Source organism: Schistocerca serialis, chromosome 2 (genome assembly GCF_023864345.2).
Source record: "Schistocerca serialis cubense isolate TAMUIC-IGC-003099 chromosome 2, iqSchSeri2.2, whole genome shotgun sequence".
In the NCBI taxonomy this organism is placed as follows: Eukaryota; Metazoa; Arthropoda; class Insecta; order Orthoptera; family Acrididae; genus Schistocerca; species Schistocerca serialis.
Genome location: NC_064639.1, coordinates 294041258 through 294066530, shown reverse-complemented (window position 1 = coordinate 294066530; position 25273 = coordinate 294041258). Strand labels below are relative to the sequence as shown.

General features: G+C 42.6%; 1 protein-coding gene across 1 annotated transcript; it reads right to left on the bottom strand.

The window, feature by feature from the left end:
* Positions 1-23630: 23630 nt before the first annotated feature.
* LOC126455919 (alpha-1,3-mannosyl-glycoprotein 2-beta-N-acetylglucosaminyltransferase-like) lies at positions 23631-24929 on the bottom strand. The gene has a single exon (XM_050091677.1). It carries the CDS (start codon positions 24927-24929, stop codon positions 23631-23633), a length of 1299 nt encoding a protein of 432 aa, XP_049947634.1.
* Positions 24930-25273: the final 344 nt, after the last annotated feature.

Here is a 25273-nt window from a genome sequence, read left to right as displayed (position 1 = left end):
AGTACCGTGTCCACGACGACGAGGGATCGTCAGAGACAAGCGTATAATTAGGACAAACCTAGGGAAGTGTTACAGGATCAAGTGTTACAGGATCACCCTTGTTCTCTATGTACATAAATGATCTGACGTATGTAATGAGCGGCAGTTTTCGGTATTTGCTGATGAAACTGTAGTGTACGGGAAAGTGTCGGCGTTGGGTGACTAAGAGAATGTTAAACAGAATTTATAGCAGGTGTGAGGAATGACAACTGGCTGCAAATGTAGAAAAATGTAAGATAATGCAGATTAGTAGCAAAAACTATCCTGAATGTTCGAAGACAGCATTAGCGGTGAGCTGCTTGACACAATCACGACGACTAACTACTTGGATGTAATGTAGCAAAACAGTATGACATGAAATGAGCACACAAAGAAGGTAGTAGATAAAGTGATTGATCGACATCGGTTTATTGGCAACGTTTTAAAGATCTGTAGCTCACCTGTAAAAGGAGATAGCGTACAGAGCACTAGTGGAACCAATTCTTGAATACTTCCACTAGTTCGGATTAAAAGAAGATATCGATGACGTCCAGAGGCGTGTTTCTAGATCTCTTCAGCACGTAGAGGGGGGGGGGGGGCGGGATGAAGATGACCTTCCATTACTATGCTCCTCCCATCAACAGACACTGATAAGTCTAAACGCCGCTGTGGCGAGCGGTTCTAGGCGCTTCAGTCCGGAACCGCGCTGCTACTACGGTCGCAGGTTGAATCCTGCCTCGGGCATGGATGTGTGTGATGTCCTTAGGTTAGTTAGGTTTAAGTAGTTGTAATTCTAGGGGACTGATAACTGCAGATGTTAGGTCCCATAGTGCTTACAGTCATTTCTGATAAGTCTAAACATTGCGACCACTGCCCACCGTGACATTGGATGCTGCCTGGTGGCGTTTCGGGCACATGACGCGGTAACAAGAGTATGTAAGCGAAGCAAACACGGACTGGGGACTACCCCACTGAAGTCATGTGCTGCAAACGGGGAAATGTATTGAGATAAGCGACTTTGACAGGGGCATAATGTTATAACCTAGAGCCTGTGAACAAGATTCTCAAAAACCGCGAAGCTGGTCAAATATTCACGTGCTACTGCCTTGAACATCTACAGAGAGACACTGAAGGACACTGAAGCTACCAGTAGCTGTTAAACGGTTGGACGTCAACGACTCTTCATAGAACGTGAGGTTCGGAGGCTTGTCTGCTCTGAAAAGTAGCATACATGGTGATCCGTAGCATATCTGTAGAGAGAGCATAATGCTGGTGCATATACGAGCGTTTCAGAACACACCGTTCATCGTACATTCTTCAACATGGAACTCCCCAGCAGACCACCCCTACGTTTTCACATGTTGACCCAAAGACTTCGACATCTTCAGTTACGGTTTGTAGTGGGCACGGGACCATCAGTATTTGACCTTCGATCAATGGAAACGTGTCGGCTCTTCAGTCGCATCACATGTTTCCTACACTAAGTCGTTGGTCGTCTTCAGAAACGCCATCATCGTGCTGAACCGTGGTTCGAAACGTGCAGAGAGCCACGGATGCAGGCTGGTGGGAGCAGTTCTGTGATACGGGAGACATTCTCGTGCGCTTGTATGGAACCTGTGGTAGTAAATGAAGACACGCTGTCAGGTGCGAACCCATTGCATCCCTTCACGCTTGATGTCTTCTCCAACAGCGACATCATCTTTCAGCAGTATAACTGGCTGTGTCTCGGAGCCAGAACCGTGTTACAGTGGCTTGAGGAGCATCCTAGTGAACTCACGTTGATGGCTCAGCGACCAGATTAGCTAAATGAAAATCCTATGGAACCCATCTGGGTCGCTATGGGGCACCATCACTTCGTACGCGAATCAGCGACCCGTTTTTTACGTGAATTACATAACCTGTGCGTAGATAGGTACTGCCACATATTTCCACAAAACGACCAAGAAACTGTTGGATCCCGGATACGCAGAAGTAGTGATGTCTTTCGTTCTTAATACGGACAGGTGGTCATAAGGTTTTAGCTCTTCAGTGTGCTTTCACGTAAGAGCTGCGATGAAAATAAAAATTAATGGTTGTACCATAAATTGGTTTGCGGAGTATATACTGTACATAAATGCAAATGTAGACGTAGATGTATATGTATTTATAGAAGATGATAAATGAATTTCCCCAATGCCTATGGCTGAGAGCTAGAAACGTTTTTACCATAAGCAAATTATACAAAAAGTGCCTGGTGGCTGTATTTATTCGACTAAAGCCCTTTGATGTTCTTTATTCGGTACAAAAGTTAAGTGATCTACAGCATTGGCAAATGTGAAGGAATGCGATGAAATATGTGAACTTGCCCGGTGTTGTTAAATTACGCCATCGGCAAGAATGCTGTACAATAAATTGTGAGCGCCAAATACTTGAAGGAGCGAGTCTTATCCTATGCCGTAGTGAAGAGATTGGCGATGGTGGTGGTTGTTTGTTTAAAGCAAAAAAAGTTCTACTCTGGTTTAGAAAGTCATCATGATAGCATTTTCCCAATTTCAGCTTTTGATTTCTCTCTACTAATCTTTATCTTAATGCTTTTGTTTTAGTTTGATCTTTCTAGTGTAAGTGTGTATCACTCCAGTCGTTGAAGAGTTCCGTACAAATAAAGGTGTAAAATGCCGTTCTCAATCAATAACGGCTGTGGGAAAATTCCTGCTTAATTCCAACAGTTTCTCGTGCAAGGTCTTTTCTATCTGTATTGTGATGAATATTTCTGTTACGGTCAGGCCGATGTGCAAGGGAGCACGACACCGTCATCTTATTTCTCAAGTATCGCAGCCTTCCAATTTACAGAGAGTAATTGGCTCTTCTTGTGCAGGAAGGCGTAAGTCCAATTGTCACAGATTAACAGGACGTAATTATATAATTCTGGCTAAAGGTTTATAATGACTGTGCATGTTATCTCAAACGAGAAACAGGCTTGTCCACTTCTGCTCAAAGTTGTCACAGTCAACGTGCAATAGAGTGATTATACCTAATGTCTTACTATTACTTAACACTTACTCTTTCACGCGAAGAAGAGAAAATTTTAAAGAAACAGAGGCGGATTTGCTTAGCTGTAAAAACCATTTATGTAACTGTGATGAACTTTCCAATTCGAATTTTGTTGTTGCCTTCTTGACAAGCTGGTAATCCTCACTTGGTGAGAAGTCTATTAACATGCTCTCTGTCTAAATAATCTGAAAGAGTTTCCATAAAATTAATATGAGTAATAGACAGTGGCTTGTAAAATAATGAGCAACATTTCGGCCACTGTCGCAATTGGCTTTCATAAAGATATATACTGTAATTTCATTGCCAGTCACGAGAAAGAGTAAATGTTGCCAGATCATCATTTTAAGAGACGGGTTACGGTCTTTACATTTACGGCAGCAAGACTGAGAATAGACATACGGTAACGTTGCTCCTGCGTGGTATAGACGTAACCGCTTCATAAGGACTGACTTGTATAGTAAGCTGCATCTATAAATATTTCATAACTCACAGCGAGTGATCACAATTGGAATGATAATTAAATCAAGACCCTAAGCTGTTGACAGGCGTTGATATACATCAACGGGGACAGTTGAAAATGTGTGTTCTGACCGGGATTCGTACCCGGGATCTCCTGCTTACATAGCAGGCGCTCTATCCATCTTTTATTTTTCTTACCCTCATTTTGTTCGTTTTCGTTCGTTGCATCAGCTCGGGGCGGACGTCGTAAGACACCCGTTTAAGTTCATCGTTGATCGATTAACTCAGTTTTTTAATTACAGAGGGCAGCTAACCCTCTGACCGAACACACTGAGCTACCATGCCGGCTAACTTCTTTGTTGACCTCATTTTGTTCTATTTTGTTCGTTGTATATGTTCGGGGCGGACGTCCCATGACACCCGTTCAGGTTGTTCGTTGATCCCTTCACTGGTTTTTTTGGTTAAAGAGGGTAGCTAACCCTCTGACCGAACACGCTGTGCTACCGCGCCGGCGATAACTTTGTGCCCGACCGAGACACGAAATCATATTTGTTCGCTTTCGTTCGTTGTATCTGATCGGGGCGGACGTCGTAAGACATCCGTTAAAGTTCGTTGTTGATCGATTAACTCAGGTTTTTTTTTTTTTTTTTTTTATTACAGAGGGCAGATAACCCTCTGACCGAACACGCTGAGCTACCGTGCCGGCATTAGCAAAATACAGGGTGGTCCATTGATAGTGACCGGGCCAAATATCTCAGGAAATTAGCATCAAACGGAAAAATAAGAACAACAAATCTGTTCCAGCGTGACGGGGGGAAACAGATGGCGCAATGGATGGCCCACTAGATGGCGCTGCCATAGGTCAAATTGATAGAGACTGCATTTTTTAAAAAGGTACCCCGTTTTAATACTTATTCGTATAGTACGTAAATAAATATGAATATTTGATTTGTAACACTTGCTTCGCTTTGGGATGGACAGCGCTCTAATATTCCAACACTTATAATATGCCTCACTCATTTAGATGAACAGTTGGTAGCAACGTGGTTTTTTAAATTAAAACACAAGAAGTAGTTACGTGTGGACTTTATTTCTGTTGTTCCAAGGTGATACATTTACTTTTGTGACTTTATCAATTATGCAAACGCATGCTGTTACTGCGTGAGCAATCTTAATAATCTCATTAACGTAATAAATGCTCAAAATGATTTCCTTCAGCTTCCATGCATTTGACAATAGGCGTAACGAAATCCCTCTCAACAGCGAGGCGGTCGCCTTCAGTAATTGTCGCACATGGATTGACAAGGAGCTGACATGTTTTCGGGCGTTGTCGGTGGATCACGGTAACAAATATGCTTTGATTTTCCCCAAAGAAAAGAAGTCCGGTGAACGTGCAGACCATGGTATCGTGTTTCTACGACCAATTCACCTGTCATTAAATATTCTATTTAATACCGCTTCAACTGCACGCGTGCTATGTGCCAGACGTCCATCATGTTGAAATTACATCGTTATTCTGTCACGAGGTGAAATATCGGGTAGAAAAATCGGTAAAACATTAATTACGAATTAGCTATACATTGCATCATGTATATCGCCGTCGATAAAATAAGGGCTAATTGGATGTCCTTCCATAATTCTACACCATACATTAAACCGCCAGGGTTGATGATATTCCACTTGTCGCAGCCATCGGTTATTTTCCGTTGCCCGATAGTGCAATTTACGACGGTTTACGTTACCTGTGTTTATGAATAACGTTAGGACACTAAACAGAACTCTTGAAAAAACCTGTTATCTCTCCCAATTTATTTTGTACCCAGAGGCAAAAATTTACACGGCGTTTAAAATCATCGCCATACAATTCCTGGTGCATAGAAATATGTTAAGGCTGAAATGTACGACGGTGTAGAATTCACATAACCGACGTTTCTGAAATTTATGATTCCCACTCAATATGTCTGCTACTGATGTATGGATTAGCCTCAACTGCAGCAAAAACACTTCTTTGGGCATCCTCATTTGTTGCAGTTCTTGGTTACGTCTTCATTGGCTGAACACTTCCGGTTTCTGTAAATACATTAACTATCCGACGAAAGGTCCGGACACCTGGATGCTGTCTGTCAGGATAATGTTCAACATACATAGCACAAGCTTGTTGGGCATTTTGATCACTATAGTCGTAAATAAACACCATACCTACCTTTTCTGCGAGTGTTAAACGTTCTATTGTAAGAATATTATGTCAGACTGAACAAACGTATAATCATACTTAATTTAAGTAATGAATTGCACACAATGCTATCGGGTGCGTTACTACATTTTTAAGAATATTGCAGCGCCATCTATCACAAAGCGAAACAAAGGTTCCAAATCAAACATTCCTATTTATTTACATACTATACGAATATGTAATAAAAATGGGGGTACATATTCAAAAATTCTGTTTCTATCAATTTGACGTATGGCAGCGCCATCTAGTGTACCAACCATAGCACCATCCGTTTTCCTCCGTCACGCTCGAACAGATTTCTTGTTCTTATTTTTTCGTTTGGTGCTAATTTAGTGAGGTATTTGGTCCGGTCACTATCAATGGACCACCCTGTGTACCGTGTAAATAGTGTGGCGTACTACTTTGGCGATTACGAGAAAATCGCAAGAGAATTTTCAAGCGTCATTGATGTACCAGTTCGTTGCTACCCTCAATACGAACTGGAGGCGGTCATGTGGTTAGCTATCAAACTTCGTAAACGAAGAATCGCTGCAGCGAGAGCCGCTCACCTTTTTTCTTCATTTTTCAACAGTAGTCATTATTTTGTACATACATCATATGAAAAGTAATATGATTAAAAGGCACACGTACTTGACTGAAATGTTACTGAAATTCCAATGTTATTTGGCTATTTACTAATTATTATTATTTTCGTTAAATGTTATGCGACTTCTATTTATATAGGCAAGTTAAAACTTTATCAAGTGCTTTCAATTTTTTCACTTTTGGCTTACAATGAACGATACATTTCCCAAAACAAAGACCTGGGGGGGGGGGGGGGGAGTGGAGGGAGTTAGATTGCCGTCATGCTGATACTTCATCTCCATCATCACTATTACTAACTGAAGTTGGCTCGAAAGGACACGCATCCGTTTCCTTGTTTTAGGATTCTGCGCCCAATAGCTGATTGGGGTAATCTTACGGACAACCTGTTCCAACAACAGAGGCAACTTACTATGCGCCCAAAGGTTTTTCACGTACACATACTGAAGAATGGAAAAGAAAATTGAGAATGCGCTAGGTGACGATCAGTTTGGCTTTAGGAAAAGTAAAGGGACGAGAGAGGCAATTCTGACGTTACGGCTAATAGTGGACGCAAGGCTAAAGAAAAATCAAGACACTTTCATAGGATTTGTCGACCTGGAAAAAGCGTTCGACAATATAAAATGGTGCAAGCTGTTCGAGATTCTGAAAAAAGTAGGGGTAAGCTATAGGGAGAGACGGGTCATATACAAAATGTGCAACAACCAAGAGGGAATAATAAGAGAGGACGATCAAGAACGAAGTGCTCGTATTAAGAAGGGTGTAAGACAAGGCTGTAGCCTTTCGCCCCTACTCTTCAACCTGTACATAGAGGAAGCAATGATGGAAATAAAAGAAATGTTCAGGAGTGGAATTAAAATACAAGGTGAAAGGATATCAATGATACGATTCGCTGATGACATTGCTATCCTGAGTGAAAGTGAAGAAGAATTAAATGATCTGCTGAATGGAATGAACAAATGAGTACACGGTATGGTTTGAGAGTAAATCGGAGAAAGACGAAGGTAATGAGAAGTAGTAGAAATGAGAACAGCGAGAAACTTAACAGCAGGATTGATGGTCACGAAGTCAATGAAGTTCAGGGATTCTGCTACCTAGGCAGTAAAATAACCAATGTCGGACGGAGCAAGGAGGACATCAAAAGCAGACTCGCTATGGCAAAAAAGGCATTTCTGGCCAAGAGACGTCTACTAATATCAAATACCGGCCTTAATTTGAGGAATAAATTTCTGAGGATGTACGTCTGGAGTACAGCATTGTACGGTAGTGAAACATGGACTGTGGGAAAACCGGAACAGAAGAGAATCGAAGAATTTGAGATGTGGTGCTATAGACAAATGTTGAAAATTAGGTGGACTTATAAGGTAAGGAACGAGGAGGTTCTACTCAGAATCGGAGAGGAAAGGAATATGTGGAAAACAGTGATAAGGAGAAGGGACAGGATGATAGGACATCTGTTAAGACATGAGGGAATGACTTCCATGGTACTAGAGGGAGCTGTAGAGGGCAAAAACTGTAGAGGAAGTCAGAGATTGGAATACGTCAAGCAAATAATTGAGGACGTAGGTTTCAAGTGCTACTCTGAGATGAAGAGGTTAGCACAGGAAAGGAATTCGTGGGGGGCCGCAACAAACCAGTCAGTAGACTGATGACCAAAAAAAAAAAAAGTGCCCCCGACGCCATGTGAACGTCCATTGCGTCCTATGTTCTCAGGTCACTGATCGTCCACAGATGACTATGAGGGGTGTTAATCGGACAGGCCAACATAAACTTGACAGGAGTAGCTATATGGGTTTCATGAACCGCAGTTTAAAGGCAAACTCCTGATCGAAAAATCCCACGCGTCTCATTACGAGAGTGATAATAATGCAGAGATAACTGTTAAAAGGTGGATGTTGTAAATAAGGTTTGGTGGTCACATGATAGATGGCATGATCAAAACAAAATCTTTTAAACGTAAGAGAAAAATGGTGCAGCATTATCACAGACCAGGACCTAGAGCAGGACAAAACTGGCAAAAATAGCTGATAGATAGATCAGCAGTAAGTGATCTATTGGGTATCAACCAGACGAATCCACTGAACGCATCTACTGCGACAAATATATATAAGTACCCGGTCGTAGAAAGTGGCAAGTGTCTTACGGAGCCAATAAATATTTTATCCTGGGGGCTACTTTCCCGGGAGAAGCATAAGAACCCACAGAAGATATCGGAATTAGGTTTCGCCGTCTTGCACAGTTAACTTTGCCCAGGAAGTCTTAATTTCCTTCACAATACCATTCTTTAGTCTTGTAGACGGTCTTAGTACGACCCAGTTGTCCTTCACACAAAGAACCGTGGAAATACGTAAATGCCACTTGTACAGGAACCGGGGCAAGCAGATTTTCATACGGTTGCCAAATCAGGATTGGTAACACGGTAGTCCCTTTGAAATACAGTACATGTCGACTTTCTCTCCCCGACCCAATCTCTCAAAAATGCTGCGACTGCTTCAGATTACCGGTCAATAACTGGGTCTCAGTCAAGCCAGCAGCAACGCCTTCTGCAGCGTTTTCCAGCCCATATGAACCCAGCTTGGACGGCTACTTCAGGAACTTCTGAATCAAAGTGTCGGCAATCTGATACTGGGAATTATGTATGTGTTTGATCCGCAATTTAAGGGTCGAAATACGGACCACCCAACGGGCAATACGGTCAGTCTTTCAAGACCTCGCCAACACCCAGCTCAGTGCGTGATTATCGGTGTCCAACTCTGATTCCTTAAGTTCAAGATAAAACTTAAACGTCTCTAGTGCACTTAGAAGAAAGACAGTCTCAAATTCATACTATTTCCGTTCCGACTCCGAGAAACAGCGTGAAGCATAAGCGAGTGACCTGCGCGGACATCCCTCATCCTGAAGCAACAAGGGAGCAGGTCCACTGTTCAAGGCATGTGCTGTCACCCCCCATAGAGGTTTAATACCTACAGCTCTCTTCAGGGAATCAAACGCTGCCAGCTGTAAATGAGTCCAGCAAAAGCTTCGATCTTTCTTGCGCAGCTGATGAAGCGGTGCGGCAAGCTTAGCGAAATTAGGATTGAATTTCATACGAACTTTATCATCCCACTGAACCAGGCAACGCCCTTTTTGTCCCTAGATGACTTCAAATGGTTCAAACGGATCTAAGCACTATGGGATTTAACATCTGAAGTCATCAATCCCATTGACTTAGAACTGCTTAAACCTAACCATCCCAAGGACATCACACACATCCATACCCGAGACAGGATTCGAAACTGCGACCGTAGCAGCAGTGCGGTTCCGGACAGAAGCGCCTACAATCGCTCGGCCACAGCGGCCGGCCTTGGATGGCTCCAAATGATAAACTGCTTTAGTTCGACCCTGATCTATAGCTAACCCCTTACTCGACAAAATGTGTCCAAGGAAGGATATCCGAATGAACCGAGATGACCTTAGACAGCTTAACTGTTAAACCAGCTTCCCACAGCCGATGTAAAACCTCATTCAGGTGCCCCAGACGTTCATCAAAAGTCTTGTTGTATATCACAACATCAAAATAGTTGTAGAGTCATCGAAACCTTAAATTCACATGGCAGTGCCCAATAATCGCGAAAGAACCGCAGCTCCCGTAGCCAACGCAAAGGGAATACGATTGAATTCGTAAGGATCCTAATCAGTACAGAAAATAATAGATGCATTAGGCTCATCCGCCAAGGGGATATGATAGTACGCTTGGTTCAATTTAACAATGCTGATAAAATAAACGCAAGAAAACCAAGAAAAAAATTATGTAAATACGGCATTAGAAGAGATCTGAGTGCAGCTTTCTAATTCAAGACACGACAGTCCACTACCGGGCAGTATCCTGCCCGCAACTGCCTTAGGCACCAGAAAAATGTGTGACACACAGGGAGAGACCGAGAGCCTAATTATCCCCTGCTTCTAAACTTGACCCACAATCCTACCTAATTCCTTCATCTTCGGCGGTGGTAACCGATAGAGAGTTTGTACGACAGGTATGTGATCGGTCAACTGAATGCGGCACTGGATCTTTTTAGTAACTCACAACTTATCAGAGAGTACCTCAAGAAATTTGTCAAGAACGCATAGCAGATAGCTTAATTTTTGCTTAAATGAGTGCAGTTAAATCTACTGTCCTCACTACCGACCACACAATGTCTTTGCTGAATGATACGCTGACAAAAGGGAACGTTTACCGCCTTCTTAAATTTTAAAAAATTTAACATACATCCAATCTTAGTTAAAAAGTGACATCCCAACATTAACTGAGTAGTCAACCCTTTGACCACCAGAAATTGGAGAGGCCACGAAAACTTACCAGTCTTAACATTCAAGTGACACTATGCTTCTATCGATAACAAACAACCACTGGCCATAAAACTATGACTTTGTACGTGGGTTATTCGCCCAAACCCTTCCACACTGCGACCCAGTATTTGCTGTCCAATAAAGATGCTGAACTACCAGAGTCGACTAGTGCGCATACCCGTTTAGAATTAAAAAACGATAAAAATGATAAAGAATTTACAGGCAACTCATGATCTTTCTGAACTCTGAGTGGTGTTTCGAGGTGCCTCTGACGTCACGCGCTCCACCGAAGGCATCATTCATCCCCACGAGCATCTTGTGGTTGTTGTCAATGGCGGACCATTGACCGTGTGGACGGTATCGAAAACAGACAACTTTCTTAAATTGTTTTTGTGCGTTACTCTGTAGTCACAAACTTTCAACTATTTCACACCTACCTCCAAGCTAACTCACGTTTTTTGTCTGCAAGCCTAATGTTTTCCACTGCTGGTAATTCATACAGGTCATCGGACGAAGTCGCATAACACAGAACAGGAGCGATCCTGTGGATCCATTCTGTCAATGATTATTCATACCATCTCGGCGTCCGATAATTTCACCGAAAAAGCGATACCATATTCACAAATATTGTACACATAAGAACTCACACCCTCTTGCGCTCGTTGCACTCGGAAAACATACTCATTTATCAGGTCCTCCCTCATAAAGACGCTCAACGTATCTGAACAGTTTTACTTAATTTACTTTTTATTTGAGAGTCCTAAAGTCACTGAGTCCAGTATTTGGGAAACAAAACTACATGACATCCGAATACTGTCACCCGCTCCACTAACCTGACAGTTAATGAAACCATTTTCGTAGCCTCTTACCGAGGATAAATTTTTATACGCACTTATAATCGATAACTTATTTGGGAATTCAGGAAACCCTTGCCATAAACTTAATTTGCTCACTACGAGTTTGGTGATCAGTACCTTGACTTAACTGCGGAACATCAGCTTACATCTCACCTTGCCAGTTCAGTAACCTAACACACTGTTGAAGTGCACACAGATCGACTGTTAATTGCTTAATCTGCAGACAACAGGCGACCTCTGTATTTACCAATTTCAGATCCAAGATGCGATTCTATAAATGATTACAATATGCCTGAACGCGCAAAACCTGCCACTGTTGAAGACCCAGTTGCTCTAGTCTAAGGTTTCAGCTTACACTCAAGTATCACACAACAGTTAAAAGCAAGCAGTGCAAGTGCTACTCACCCCGCGGACAGTGTTTATGAGGATGTTAACCGGTCGGTCTGGGAGAATCCCCAACCTATCTACGAGTTCAGAAATTCTACCTTCAGTCGAGGCCTCCCGAATCTGAAGTTCAAATACCAAACACGCCTCCTTCAAATATATTACTCCCAGTACCGTACACGGGACAGACTCCATTATGAAACAGTTAAAACAACCAGTACCAAATACGATTACATATACAGGTCCCACCGTACGCCCACTGCCACCACGACTGAATTTGCGAATGCTACCAATGAGCAGCCTTAATCGCACTATTGGACAAAAACTTAAGCACACATAATTCTGTCGTGGAAGGTCCGTGCCCACAAACCGAGAAAAGAACTCCGTCTTCAGGCCACGAGTGCCTACCGAGCCATCCGACCGCCGTGTCATCCTCAGAGGAGGATGCGGATAGGAGGCGCGTGAGGTCAGCACACTGGTCTCCCGGTCGTTATGATAGATTCTTGAACGAAGCGGCTACTATTCGGTCGAGTAGCTCCTCAATTGGCATCACGGGGCTGAGTGCACCCCGAAAACTGGCTACTGTGGATGGCGGCTGGATGCTCACCCATCCAAGTGCAGGCCACTCCCAACAGCGCTTCACTTTTGTGATCTGGTGCAAATGGCTCTGAGCACTATGGGACTTAACTTCTAAGGTCATCAGTCCCCTAGAGCTTAGAACTACTTAAACCTAACTAACCTAAGGACATCACACACATCCATGCCCGAGGCAGGATTCGAACCTACGACCGTAGCGGCCACGCGGTTCCAGACTGTAGCGCCTTTAACCGCTTGGCCACACCGGCCGGCTTTTGTGATCTCACGGGAACCGGTGTATCCACTGCGGCAAGGCAGTCTCCACACAAACCGAGAGAAACATACAATTAAAACACATCTATTCAAAAATAAATTACCACACACGTAACACTCTGAATAGTTTATAAAAGTTAACAGTGACGTAGTCATCCTGCAAACGGTATAGCCTCAAAACAAACAGCCCCTACACCCTTGCTGACGGCTGCCCTGAAAGAATACAATAACACATGTCACGTGCAGGCTAAATCTAAAACATATACGTTACAAAATTACCAAGGGTACATTGACAAATAATCAATTACCGTAATTGAAATGGAAAGCAGCTTGACACTTACGTAGACATTCTTGGGATGAAAATCAAGTTAAATTAGGCGAGTTTAAGAGCCAGTAATAAAACTTAATATTCCCTAGGAAGTTTATTCCCAGGAAAGTCAAAAGCTCCGTACATTTTACCTTAATGTAGAATTTAACGCTAGCAACTTACATAAACTCAACTTCAGCTCAGTACATTCAGATGACAGAGCTACAAGGCATTACAAGCTAGCAGTGGTCTTTCCTAACTTGCTTCAAGCATGATAACACTTTTAATTAAAAATTAACTACAATAAGATTATCGGCACTAAATGAAGTGGACCAACACAACAGAAACGGTTAAAAGTACGGTCTCAACAAACATTTAACGAATCTTAAGAGTTTAACCTCTGTTCCCACAACAATTGATTCTTAAACGAACAGAAGCCTCAGGGCCATTTACATTCAGGAAATTCGAAGCCCAGTAACACACCCGAACGTTCATATCAAAAATAAGCCTCTTTTCCTAATGTCAGTGAAAAACCGTGTGTATCCAAATGTGACGCTCACCATGCACTGAAGTGTTGCCTTGGTCTCCATCAGCAAACATATCTCGGGAAGCATCCACAGTGGGCGAGTAATATGGTAAGTGGCTGACAACTCATTCTGGAGTTTCTGATCTCCGATATGCAGTACCTCTATTAACAGGCCGTATATGATAACCATCCACTATGGCTACCATCGTCATCCCACTGCAAGGTGCACTCCGTCTGCCATGGAACAATACCACGCATCCAACTGGCAGAACGCCACCGCACAACTTCCTAAGGACATTCTCTCATCCGCAACTCACAACAGCAACAGACTTTGCGGTGTAAACAGTACTCGTCCGACGTCACTTACAGCACGGCTGGCGGACGGACTCAGAACCAATTGTCCGGTCCGTCTGTGCTCCTGTATTTCATCGAGTCGCGACTCTGTCCCTCCTAGCGAGGCGGCAAGGTAGCGCGCTCTCGAACGGGACCCGAAATCTCTGACAATCTACACTACTGGCCATTAAAATTGCTACACCACGAAGATGACGTGGGACAGACGCGAATCGGTAATACGGAGGGTAATACGGAACGCCGTGCTGGATCCCAACGGCCTCGTATCACTAGCAGTCGAGATGACCGGCAGCTTATCCGCATGGCTGTAACGGATCGTGCAGCCACGTCTCGATCCCTGAGTCAACAGATGGGGACGTTTTCAAGACAACAACCATCTGCACGAACAGTTCGACGACGTTTGCAGCAGCATGGACTATCAGCTCGGAGACCATGGCTGCGGTTACCCTTGACGCTGAATCACAGACGGGAGCGCCTGCGATGGTGTACTCAACGACGAACCTGGATACACGAATGGCAAAACGTCATTTTTTCGGATGAATCCAGGTTCTGTTTACAGCATCATGATTGTCGCATACGTGTTTGGCGACATCGCGGAGAACGCACATTGGAAGCGTATATTCTTCATTGCCATACTGGCGTATCACCCAGCGTGATGGTATGAGGTGTCAGTGGTTACACGTCTCGGTCACCTCTTGTTCGCATTGACGGCACTTTGAACAGTGGACGTTACATTTCAGATGTGTTACGATCCGTGGCTCTACCCTTTATTCGATCCCTGCAAAACCCTACATTCCTGCAGGATGATACACGACCTCATGTTGCAGGTCCTGTACTGGCCTTTTTGGATACAGAAAATATTCGACTGTTACCCTGGCCAGCACATTCTCCAGATCTCTCACCAATTGAAAACGTCTGGTCAATGGAGGCCGAGCAACTGGCTCGTCACAAAATGCCTGTCACTACTCTTGATGAACTGTGGTATCGTGTTGAAGCTGCATGGGCAGCTGTACCTGTACACGCCATCCAAGCTTCGTTTGACTCAATGCCCAGGCGTATCAAGGCCGTTATTACGGCCAGAGGTGGTTGTTCTGGGTACTGATTTCTCAGGATTTATGCACCCAAATTGCGTGAAAATGTAATCACGTGTCAGTTCTAGTATAATATATTTGTCGAATAATACCCGTTTATCATCTGCATTTCTTCTTGGTGTAGCAATTTTAATGACCAGTAGTATATTTCGGACCGGCTTACGTACATCGCCAATTTTCCGCATAGATATTTACGAAAATCTTCCTTTGTACATGGTTTGTATCCTGATTGGCGGAAGAAAGAGATTTTTCTTTTTTCAAAAAGTCAAAGAACTTCGATTTCCCTTAGATATTCTGAAGATACCTTGTGCATGCGGGAAGATTTAATTCATACGTTGTAGTAGATGCAGTGTTAATTTATGTTGTCCTTGTCTGTATGAAAAATATCATGCAACAATGTCGACAGCACATCCGATGATTAATCATACATTATCATCAAATGCTGATGTATTGTAACTCAATGTATTATTGAATGAAGCTATTTATACCTTTTTCAACGATGAGTGGCTTAAACTTCCAAGCCTTTCCGTCGTATTTGAAACCTGGGTCTACAGATCGAAGCGTTCGCTCTTCTTCGTGCAGAAAGGCGTAAGTCTAATTTTCAGACATTAAGAAGACTTAAGTATATAATTCTGGCTAAAGGCTTACAATGATTATGCATGTTGTCTCAAATTAGAAGAGCTTATACACTTCCACTCAAATATGTCACTATTCCCTGTAATATTGCTTCACTCTTACACGTTTTTTGCCGAACCAGAAACTGAACATGAGGTTTGCTTAGGTATAAAAACCGTTTATGTAACTGTGGTGAACTTTCCAATTCGGATTTGGTTGTTCCCTTCTTGACACGCTGGTAATCATCCTCTCTTGGTGAGAAGTTTGTTAACATGCGCTCAGCCTAAATACTCTGGATTTCAATAAAATTAATTTGGGTAGTAGGCAGCGTTTCGAGTCCTCCCTCGGGCATCGGGTGTGTGTTGTTGTTAGCGTAAGTTAGTTTAAGTAGTGTTTAAGTTTAGGGACCGATGACCTCAGCAGTTTGGTCACATAGGAATTCACATACATATTGTAGACAGCGTCATGTTGTAAAATCGTGAAGCAACATTTCGGCCACTATCGCAAATGTCTTTCATCCGGGTATACATTGTAATTCCATTGCCAGCCATGAGAAACAATAAATGTTGCCAGATGATCATTTTAAGAGACCTCAAGGTTCCTCGTGCATGCGAGAAAATTGTATTCATTCGTTGCAGTAGGTATAGCTTTAATTTATATTTTTCGTGTCTGTACGAAAAATATCATCCTGCAACTTGCAATATCGAAAGCACATCCGATGATTAATCGTACATTATCTTCTTACTCCGGGGTGTTGTAACTCAATCTATTATTGAATAAAGTTATTTACATATTTATTTATCGATGTCTGACTTAAATTCCCAAGCCTTTCCGCAATTATCGAGACCTGAGTCTACAGATCGAAGCGTTCACCTGCAAAGTAGTTCTTGGTACCTTATCCGGTTGCAGGTCTAAGTGGTTCCGGGAACCACGACAGGCATAGACTTCCAGGAAAATTTTATGCATTCGTTCACTTATCGCTATCATAAATGTAACGTTTGTCGTGGTAATAAAAATTCGCAAACAATAAAATGACATTGGAAATTCAAAAGTTCATGCAATTACATGTGTCCTTTCATAATATGACCTTTGAAATATATTATGTACTAGTTTTGAAAAAAAAGTTAGTTAAAAAATGAGTGAGACTCGACCCAATGATCTACCGATTACGGAGCTTGAACACTAACCACACGACAGCCGTCAGCTCGTGCTCGAGATAGCAACGAACGTGTACATCAGTGACGTTTGAAATTTCTCTCGTTATTTTCTCAAAATCACCTGTGTATTACCCTTTACTAATCGCACATTATGTTGTCCTACTGGACTACTAAAAGTGTACAGTGTCTGAAGTAAATCCGTGATCCAAATGTAGTGGCCTGCCCTTGTCAGTACATTGTGTAATATTAAATTGAGGATTAAAGTAATCGCCTTATTCGGTACAGATTGAGTTGCACTGTTAGTTGACCTTGCATCTGTATCTATGTATATGACATTACTCGGTAAATCGTGCAATATTAAATTGATGATTCAGACCAGAGTATTTTTTCAAAATTCTGGTACTTCCTAGTGGTAACATTGCAACAAATACCATCTCAAGTTTTAGAGAAATATTGCTAGATATACAAACTCCGATTTCATGTACTTATGTTATGATTAAAATATTATTGAAGTGTATTGAAATTACATAATTTTGGTTACACTAAGTAACTAACGAAAGGTCGTTACTGAATTAAGTAGAGCACTGGCAGATTGAAGACATGAAATTCTGCGATCAGTACACATTCAGTTTAGCGTAGTAAGTCTCCCGTACACAGCAGCCGATCATGAAGCTGCTACAGCCAGTTCGCTGCAGAGAAGTGTCCGTATCACGTGGCTGAGACGTCAACAAATAGTTCCTTGCGTCGCATCGGCTGTAGAATGCTGCTCCTGAGCTAGTACACAGGTTGTAACAAAAAGGTACGGCCAAACTTTCACAAAACGTTCCTCACACAAAGAAAGAAAATATGTTATGTGGACATGTGTCCGGAAACGCTTACTTTCCATGTACTTTCATTTTATTACTTCTCTTCAAATCACATTAATCATGGAATGGAAACACACAGCAACAGAAAGTACCAGTGTGACTTCAAACACTTTGTTACAGGAAATGTTCAAAATTTCCTTCGTTAGCGAGGATACATGCATCCACCCTCCGTCGCATGGAATCCCTGATGCGCTGATGCAGCCCTGGAGAATGGCGTATTGTATCACAGCCGTCCACAATACGAGCACGAAGAGTCTCTACATTTGGTACCGGCGTTGCGTAGACAAGAGCTTTCAAATGCCCCCATAAATGAAAGTCAAGAGGGTTGAGGTCAGGAGAGCGTGGAGGCCATGGAATTGGTCCGCCTCTACCAATACATCGGTCGCCGAATCTGTTGTTGAGAAGCGTACGAACACTTCGACTGAAAAGTGCAGGAGCTCCATCGTGCATGAACCACATGTTGTGTCGTACTTGTAAAGGCACATGTTCTAGCAGCACAGGTAGAGTATCCCGTATGAAATCATGATAACGTGCTCCATTGAGCGTAGGTGGAAGAACATGGGGCCCAATCAAGACATCACCAACAATGCCTGCCCAAACGTTCACAGAAGATCTGTGTTGATGACGTGATTGCACAATTGCGTGCGGATTCTCGTCAGCCCACACATGTTGATTGTGAAAATTTACAATCTGATCATGTTGGAATGAAGCCTCATCCGTAAAGAGAACATTTGCACTGAAATGAGGATTGACACATTGTTGGATGAACCATTCGCAGAAGTTTACCCGTGGAGGCCAATCAGCAGCTGATAGTGCCTGCACACGCTGTGCATGGTACGGAAACAACTGGTTCTCCCGTAGCACTCTCCATACAGTGACGTGGTCAACGTTACCTTGTACAGCAGCAACTTCTGTGACGCTGACATTAGGGTTATCGTCAGCTGCACGAAGAATTGCCTCGTCCATTGCATGTGTCCTCGTCGTTCTAGGCCTTCCCCAGTCGCGAGTCATAGGCTGGAATGTTCCGTGCTCCCTAAGACACCGATCAATTGCATCGAACGTCTTCCTGTCGGGACGCCTTCGTTCTGGAAATCTGTCTCGATACAAACGTACCGGGCCACGGCTATTTCCCCGTGCTAATCCATACTTCAAATGGGCATCTGCCATCTCCGGATTTGTAAACATTGCACTGTCTGCAAAACCACGTTCGTGATGAACACTAACCTGTTAATGCTACTTACTGATGTGCTTGAGCAATGAGTCGCATGTCAATACAAGCACCGAAGTCAACATTACCTTCCTTCAATTGGGCCAACTGGCGGTGAATCGAGGAAGTACAGTACATACTGACGAAACTAAAATGAGCTCTAACATGGAAATTAAGCGTTTCCGGTCACATGTCCACATAACATCTTTTCTTTATTTGTGTGTGAGGAATGTTTCCTGAACGTTTGGCCGTACCTTTTTGTAACACCCTGTATATCAGTGATGCTGAACGCCACGCCATATCTTTCTATCCCTGCAACAAACGTTTTCGTAGTTAACAGTAGGAAGATGATAAAGCAAAGACCAACTGTCTCTGTAGTTTAAAGTTAAGACTTACTTGACTAGTCATTCACAATCTTTGGCTCCCTGTCTGGTGGTAAAATGCGCTTTGGGGATAACGTTTAGATATCAAATATCTTCCACCAAAAAGCTAAGAAACTTGAGTAACCATTTTGTGAACATATGATTTTACATCGGACAGTCACCTTGGTTATGAGTCGCAATATCAGAATCATAGAAGCCAGGTAAAGCCACGGCTGTCGCATCACAAATTTGAAGACAATTTTAAATATGTCACGAAGGTGGGCTTCATACCGGCACACCGGAGCGCGTATTTTCGTAGTATAACCGTCCTGTTTTTATTACTTGTCCGTATTGTAAATATATGTTTGGATGTTTTTGATATGACAGTTACGTGCAATACTGAATGGTTGAGCGATGCTGCGGTACGCATACTTGAAGAGCTTCAGAGAAAAGCTACCTTCATTTCTTACCTTAGGAGTCAAGAAATTTTACTACTAACCCGTTGAAACTCCCTGATAGATTAAAACTGTGTGGTTGACCGAGACTCGAACTCGGGACCTCCTCCCTTCGCGGGCAAGTGCTCTACCATCTGAATTACCCAAGCACAACTTACGACCCGTCCTCACGACTCCAGTTCTGCCAGTAGCTCGTCTCTTACTTTCCAAAATTCACAGAACCTCTTCTGGTAATAACCCATTTCTTGACTGTAAATACCTTCGCTGTACGGACTGTTTGTGATATCTATTAAAGTGGGTTTAGAGCTGGTGCTGCAACCGTCTGCCATGACGCCGACGTTAAGTGATTTTGTTCACCTTTCTATGGGAAAGTCTCCTTGTCAGTGTTGCTACTAGAAAACTTAGGGCTTCGCTCAGTGTTGAGCCGACCTTTTGCTATTTATTTCAGTTCTAATACCTTGTAATAGCGGTAATAACTATCAGCGATATTCTCAACATGTGAAGTAGTCTCTGACGTAGAGCACACAGTGTAACGGACCGTTGTGACAATGCGTCTCGTTTTTTGTCATCCACTGCGATAGCAGCGCACCAAGCTACCAACAAGCTACACTTCTGATTACGTTATGGATGAGTGCGAGCAGTAATGTTTATATTGATTTGTAATCTAGTTTTAACAATAGGGAGCGAATGTAGTTCTACAAAGAGCAACAATAACTTAAAAATGATGTCACATTTGTCTTTCCGTAGTTTCTTAAACACCCTGGGAGGCATGAATAGATACAACAGAGGGCAGTTCATTTGCCACTCTCTTGTAACGTACAGATAATCATTGAAAACTTCCATTTTCCTTTAAGAACAAAACAATACCGCTAGTAAACAGCAGAAGACCTTGCTTTTTCGTAGAAAGACGTCATATTCCTGCCCAAAGATGTGAAGCTTCGTTCTATACACCTTCAGCTAAGTCACTGAAAGTGGAACGTAGGAAACTTAGGTGGAGTGCAATACTTACACTATTTTAACACATCACATAAGCTATCACACCTGTACCTGAAGAGAAAATTACACAAACGTGACAACTTCAGAAGCAGTAATACTGTTTTGAAACACAGAAAAAACCAATTCTGCAATTGTTGCTACCTCTGAGCCACAAAGGGATACAATCTTCATCACAGTCGTCTTTCTAAGATCAAGTTGTTCATTTACAAAAATATTGGTGCATTCGAAAGTCGAGTGAAGTACGAGAAATCGTGAATTCTTAGATTCCAGACAAAATAGATACATGACAAGAAAACTCACTATCATAGTAATAACAGACAGCAGCAGAAATATAGCCTATGTTTCTCATGCAGGAAACAGTAAATCTATATCGTATTGCTTTCAGCGGAGTCTGCGGCAGTTATACATGTATTCGAAAGTATTTCCTCATCGACAAACTGTAGGTCATGTCACTGAATCAGTGGAATTCCTTTCTTTTGTTATTTACTTTACAACAATTCATGTGTCTTTGTAATTTACTATTTCTGGAACGCTAAAATATAATAGCTATTTCCCTAACTGAATAAAAGAATAATTAAAAACAAACATTAGTCTTGCGACACATGTGAATGTCTGCTTTCTCACCGCTTGGAGCGCTATCGTCGGTCAAGCTGTCAAACGTTAACAACTTTCGCAGCAGTGTGTGTCGCGACTGTATATATTTAGAATATAGTGGGCGACAGCCAGAGAACATGAACAACATGCTGACTGTACCGTCCAATCCTTGGCCAAATTTGGAGCATACATAAATGAAACACTTTTCATTACGCGAACTTAGTGCATGGAGATAGATAAAACTTCGGGTTACAAGACGTATGGTGTGCAATCACACATTAATAAGAAAAAATATATTTATCGGACAGAAAGCGAATCGAATATAGGTACGGCAAGAGAAGCGATGCGTCAGGAATGTATACCACGACCAATGAGCTAAATACCACGACACACCTCAAAATTTGAAAAAGAGGACATATTTATAGGAAACAAATCCAAGCAAGTACCACAAAACGCACTTTACTTACATGGCGAAGACAGCGTTACCTAGTTAAGAATATATATGTGTACCACCAGCTGACTGAATAAATTATCGCAATAACAATTCGCATCATTTGTCAAAAAAAGGAGTTTCGTATCGTTAAAAAGTGCAACAGCTGTATACGAGACCATCATACATAGCACGAACTGAGGGAATACATTTTTATAGTTGGACAAATAAAGCGACGAAGTAATTGAATTTGCGCCGTAAAATAACAGACAATATTTGTTTGTCTTACTCAGCAGAGATTTTTTCTTAATTGTCTCAAAACAAACGAAAATATGACGACGAGTAACGCTATAAGGAAATCAAATTCAAAATCTGCATCAGTAGAAGACGGCAGAGGAGCCATTCCCATCTTATCAAGGGCCGAGGCTGACGAATAGCATCACATATTCTCTTATTCTCTATCAAACATTACACAAGGAAAAATAAACAGAACTTATTGACTGAAGTTGTCAATAACTGCAATATGATATTGACTAAAAAAGTGAGTTGTAATAAACAATGATCGCAATAGAATGACTGCTTCCCACAAATGCTGCCGTTGTAGATAAATACTTGCTGTAAGCAGATTGCTATAATATGTCAATTATGCACACAACAGCTACACTGTAAAAAGCGCATGATTTACATCCATACGCAATGGTATACAACATCTGCCATAATTGACTAATGATTTAAGAAACAAAACGAAAGAGAAGCGTTGAGGTTCTGATATTAAATCACAGAAAATATACTCAGACTTGTTTAAAGTACTATTTAATTACTATTAAAAACAGTCTTGATCACGATTTATTTTATAAGGTGACCGGTTTCGACCACTACTGTGGTCATCTTCAGACCATTGAGTGGAAACCCCTTTCTGTGATTCTCCAACAGAAAGGGGTTTCCACTCAATGGTCTGAAGATGACCACAGTAGTGGTCGAAACCGGTCACCTTATAAAATAAATCGTGATCAAGACTGTTTTTAATAGTAATTATTTACAAGACATTGATCACTGCTGTTCCCATAATGTATTCAAAAGTAATAAAAGTACTATTTATTACTGTAGTAAATAGAAGACGCAAATAATATGTGAAATATCATGGAAAAATGTTATCGTTGTTTTTCAGAAATACAAAAATGTTTATATGTCATAATTTCTGCAAGGCAGATACTATCGTAAGTTTCCTTCAGAAGTACACAAAATAACTTCCCTCTTTACAACGCACTATGTCGAGCTTTAGGCATACACCTTTAGCCGCACTTACATTATAATAAATAGCTCATTTTCATTTAATTGCACAGGTCGCCGTATTTACTTAATATATAAGCGAAATAGTATTTTCGGTGCCCATCGTTTCCTAGAACTTCCGATGTCAACTTAGATTATAGGTCAAAATCTCCAAGCTTCAGTTATATGCTGGCAGTGTATTTCGTTTACAATGAAAGGCGATTTAAAACTAGGGCGTTGTTAGTTATGCGGGAAAAGTGTCGTATCAGTAGCCCTCATGCACCCAAACGTCAGCTACTCATAGTGTCAAAGACAGCTTCAGAATGCGCACGGCCCTATATACGTCAACAAAGAACAGAAAGCAATGTTAAATGGATTGTAATAATAAATACCAACAAGTTAATGAAGAGGTATGAGGGGCATTAATGCAGATACCAGTGTTGCCTTATAATGAAACCAGAACGATACACAAAGAATATGAACAGTGGATTCAACTGTTAATCACTGCAGGAAACAGCAGTAGAAAAGTGTGACCTGAGAGAAATAGTGGTCCTACGGTATCACTATTCGACGTGTGTACTAAACTATTGCATACAACACTTGATACTAGCTAGATAATATCATAATTTGGAAAACACATACAATATCACGTCTATCAAAGCGCTAACTCCAGTTGTAATTGTACCCCTTCCAGCTATACTTGGGAGCCAAATATACCCTCACCCCATTGTACATGAACGTGACAACCCCTTGATAGGCTGTGCGGGGCACACCACTTTTGACGTCATCCATCAGGCGAAAGGTTTGCGCCACCTGTCTAAAGTTGTACTGCGAACCGTACGTGATACGGACAGGCCCGCTGTCGGCGATACTACGACGTAGGAGCTGTTCCTTGGTGACCACTGGGCTACCACTCACAGTCCTGTTGAAACGCGGGTCGTAGTTGCCCTTCAGCAGGTGATCGAGGCGGAACTGGGTGAATGGCACGAAATGCTTGCTGAGGACTACTCGCCTGATGTGTTCCTCGAAGTAGTAGCCCCTGCTGACACCATAAGCTGCGAAAACTCGCGTCCGGGAGATCTCGGGCCTCAGACACGCGCGGCCGAGGCGTTGCTCTGGTCTTCGCAGCCAGTCGTCCCAGAAGGCTTTCGGCCACCCTGGAGCCAACCTGGCCCACTCTTTCCGGGCCAGCATCCAGCCCAAACCCGGGAAGAAGTCGGTGCGGTGGATCAGTGCACCCGCCTCGAGATCGACGAGGTGAGACTTCCCGTTGTCGTTCCACGCGGAGACGCACCACAGGGATGGATCTCGTTCCAGGAGCTTCCTCGTCGCTGCGAAGTACTCGAAGAAATCTGGAGCAGTGTCGATGTCGTCCTCGACGACGATGGCGAAGTCGAAGCCGACGGTGTCGAATATGAGGTTGAGGAGCCAGCGGTAGTGGCGCGCCACTTTGTAGTACCCTAGTAGATGCTTCTCCTCATGCGGTATGGCGATTGAGGACTGGTCCGGCTGCCGCAAGCTGAAGACATTACGGCCAGTGTAGGAGGCGATAACCGCTGCAGTCTCAATGTGATCGCAGTCTCGGCTCACCACAATAGGGAACTGACGCTTGGATGGCCGGTGTTTGAGGAGCTGGTCCAAGCAGCGACCAACTGTGACGCGGTCACACGCCAACACGAGAACAGCTATCACCGGAGAATCGTCTGCGAGTTTGGTCTGAGCAGCTTCTTTCAGCAGCCTTAACGTTGTGTTTGCATCTACCTCAGAGGCTTCACCCATTGCATTACTTACATAAGTAGCACCTTCTTCTTCGTCAGTAATCATTTGTTCCACCCACTTTATCAACATCTTGACACCAGTATTTTTCTTATACCAGCCGAGATGATCCAACTCTTTTAATGTGATAGCATTTCCAGAATCAAAGCGCTCATCCAGGGCAGAATCTACAGATCGGAGCCACATCAGCAAATCCTTGAGCGTCGCTGAGCGACTCTTTATAACGTATTCTGTCCCATAGTGAGTTTCCGCTGGACGGTTTGCATTAAGGCAATAGTAGAAAATGGCAAAAGAAAGGGAACATAAGAAAAGTAGCACTACCTTTGCCACTTTCCTCACTTGCATTTCGTTCTGAAGTTAGCTCTTCCACAAGCGCAGCACTCATGCATGTATTAGTTTAATACGCACATCGTCAGTGCACAGACGTTCTTCCTTCTTTCAGCCCAGTCTTAATAATGCGTGTTTATAACTGGAACACACCTGTACATGATAACTGGAACACACCTGTACATGATAACATACTGAGCAGA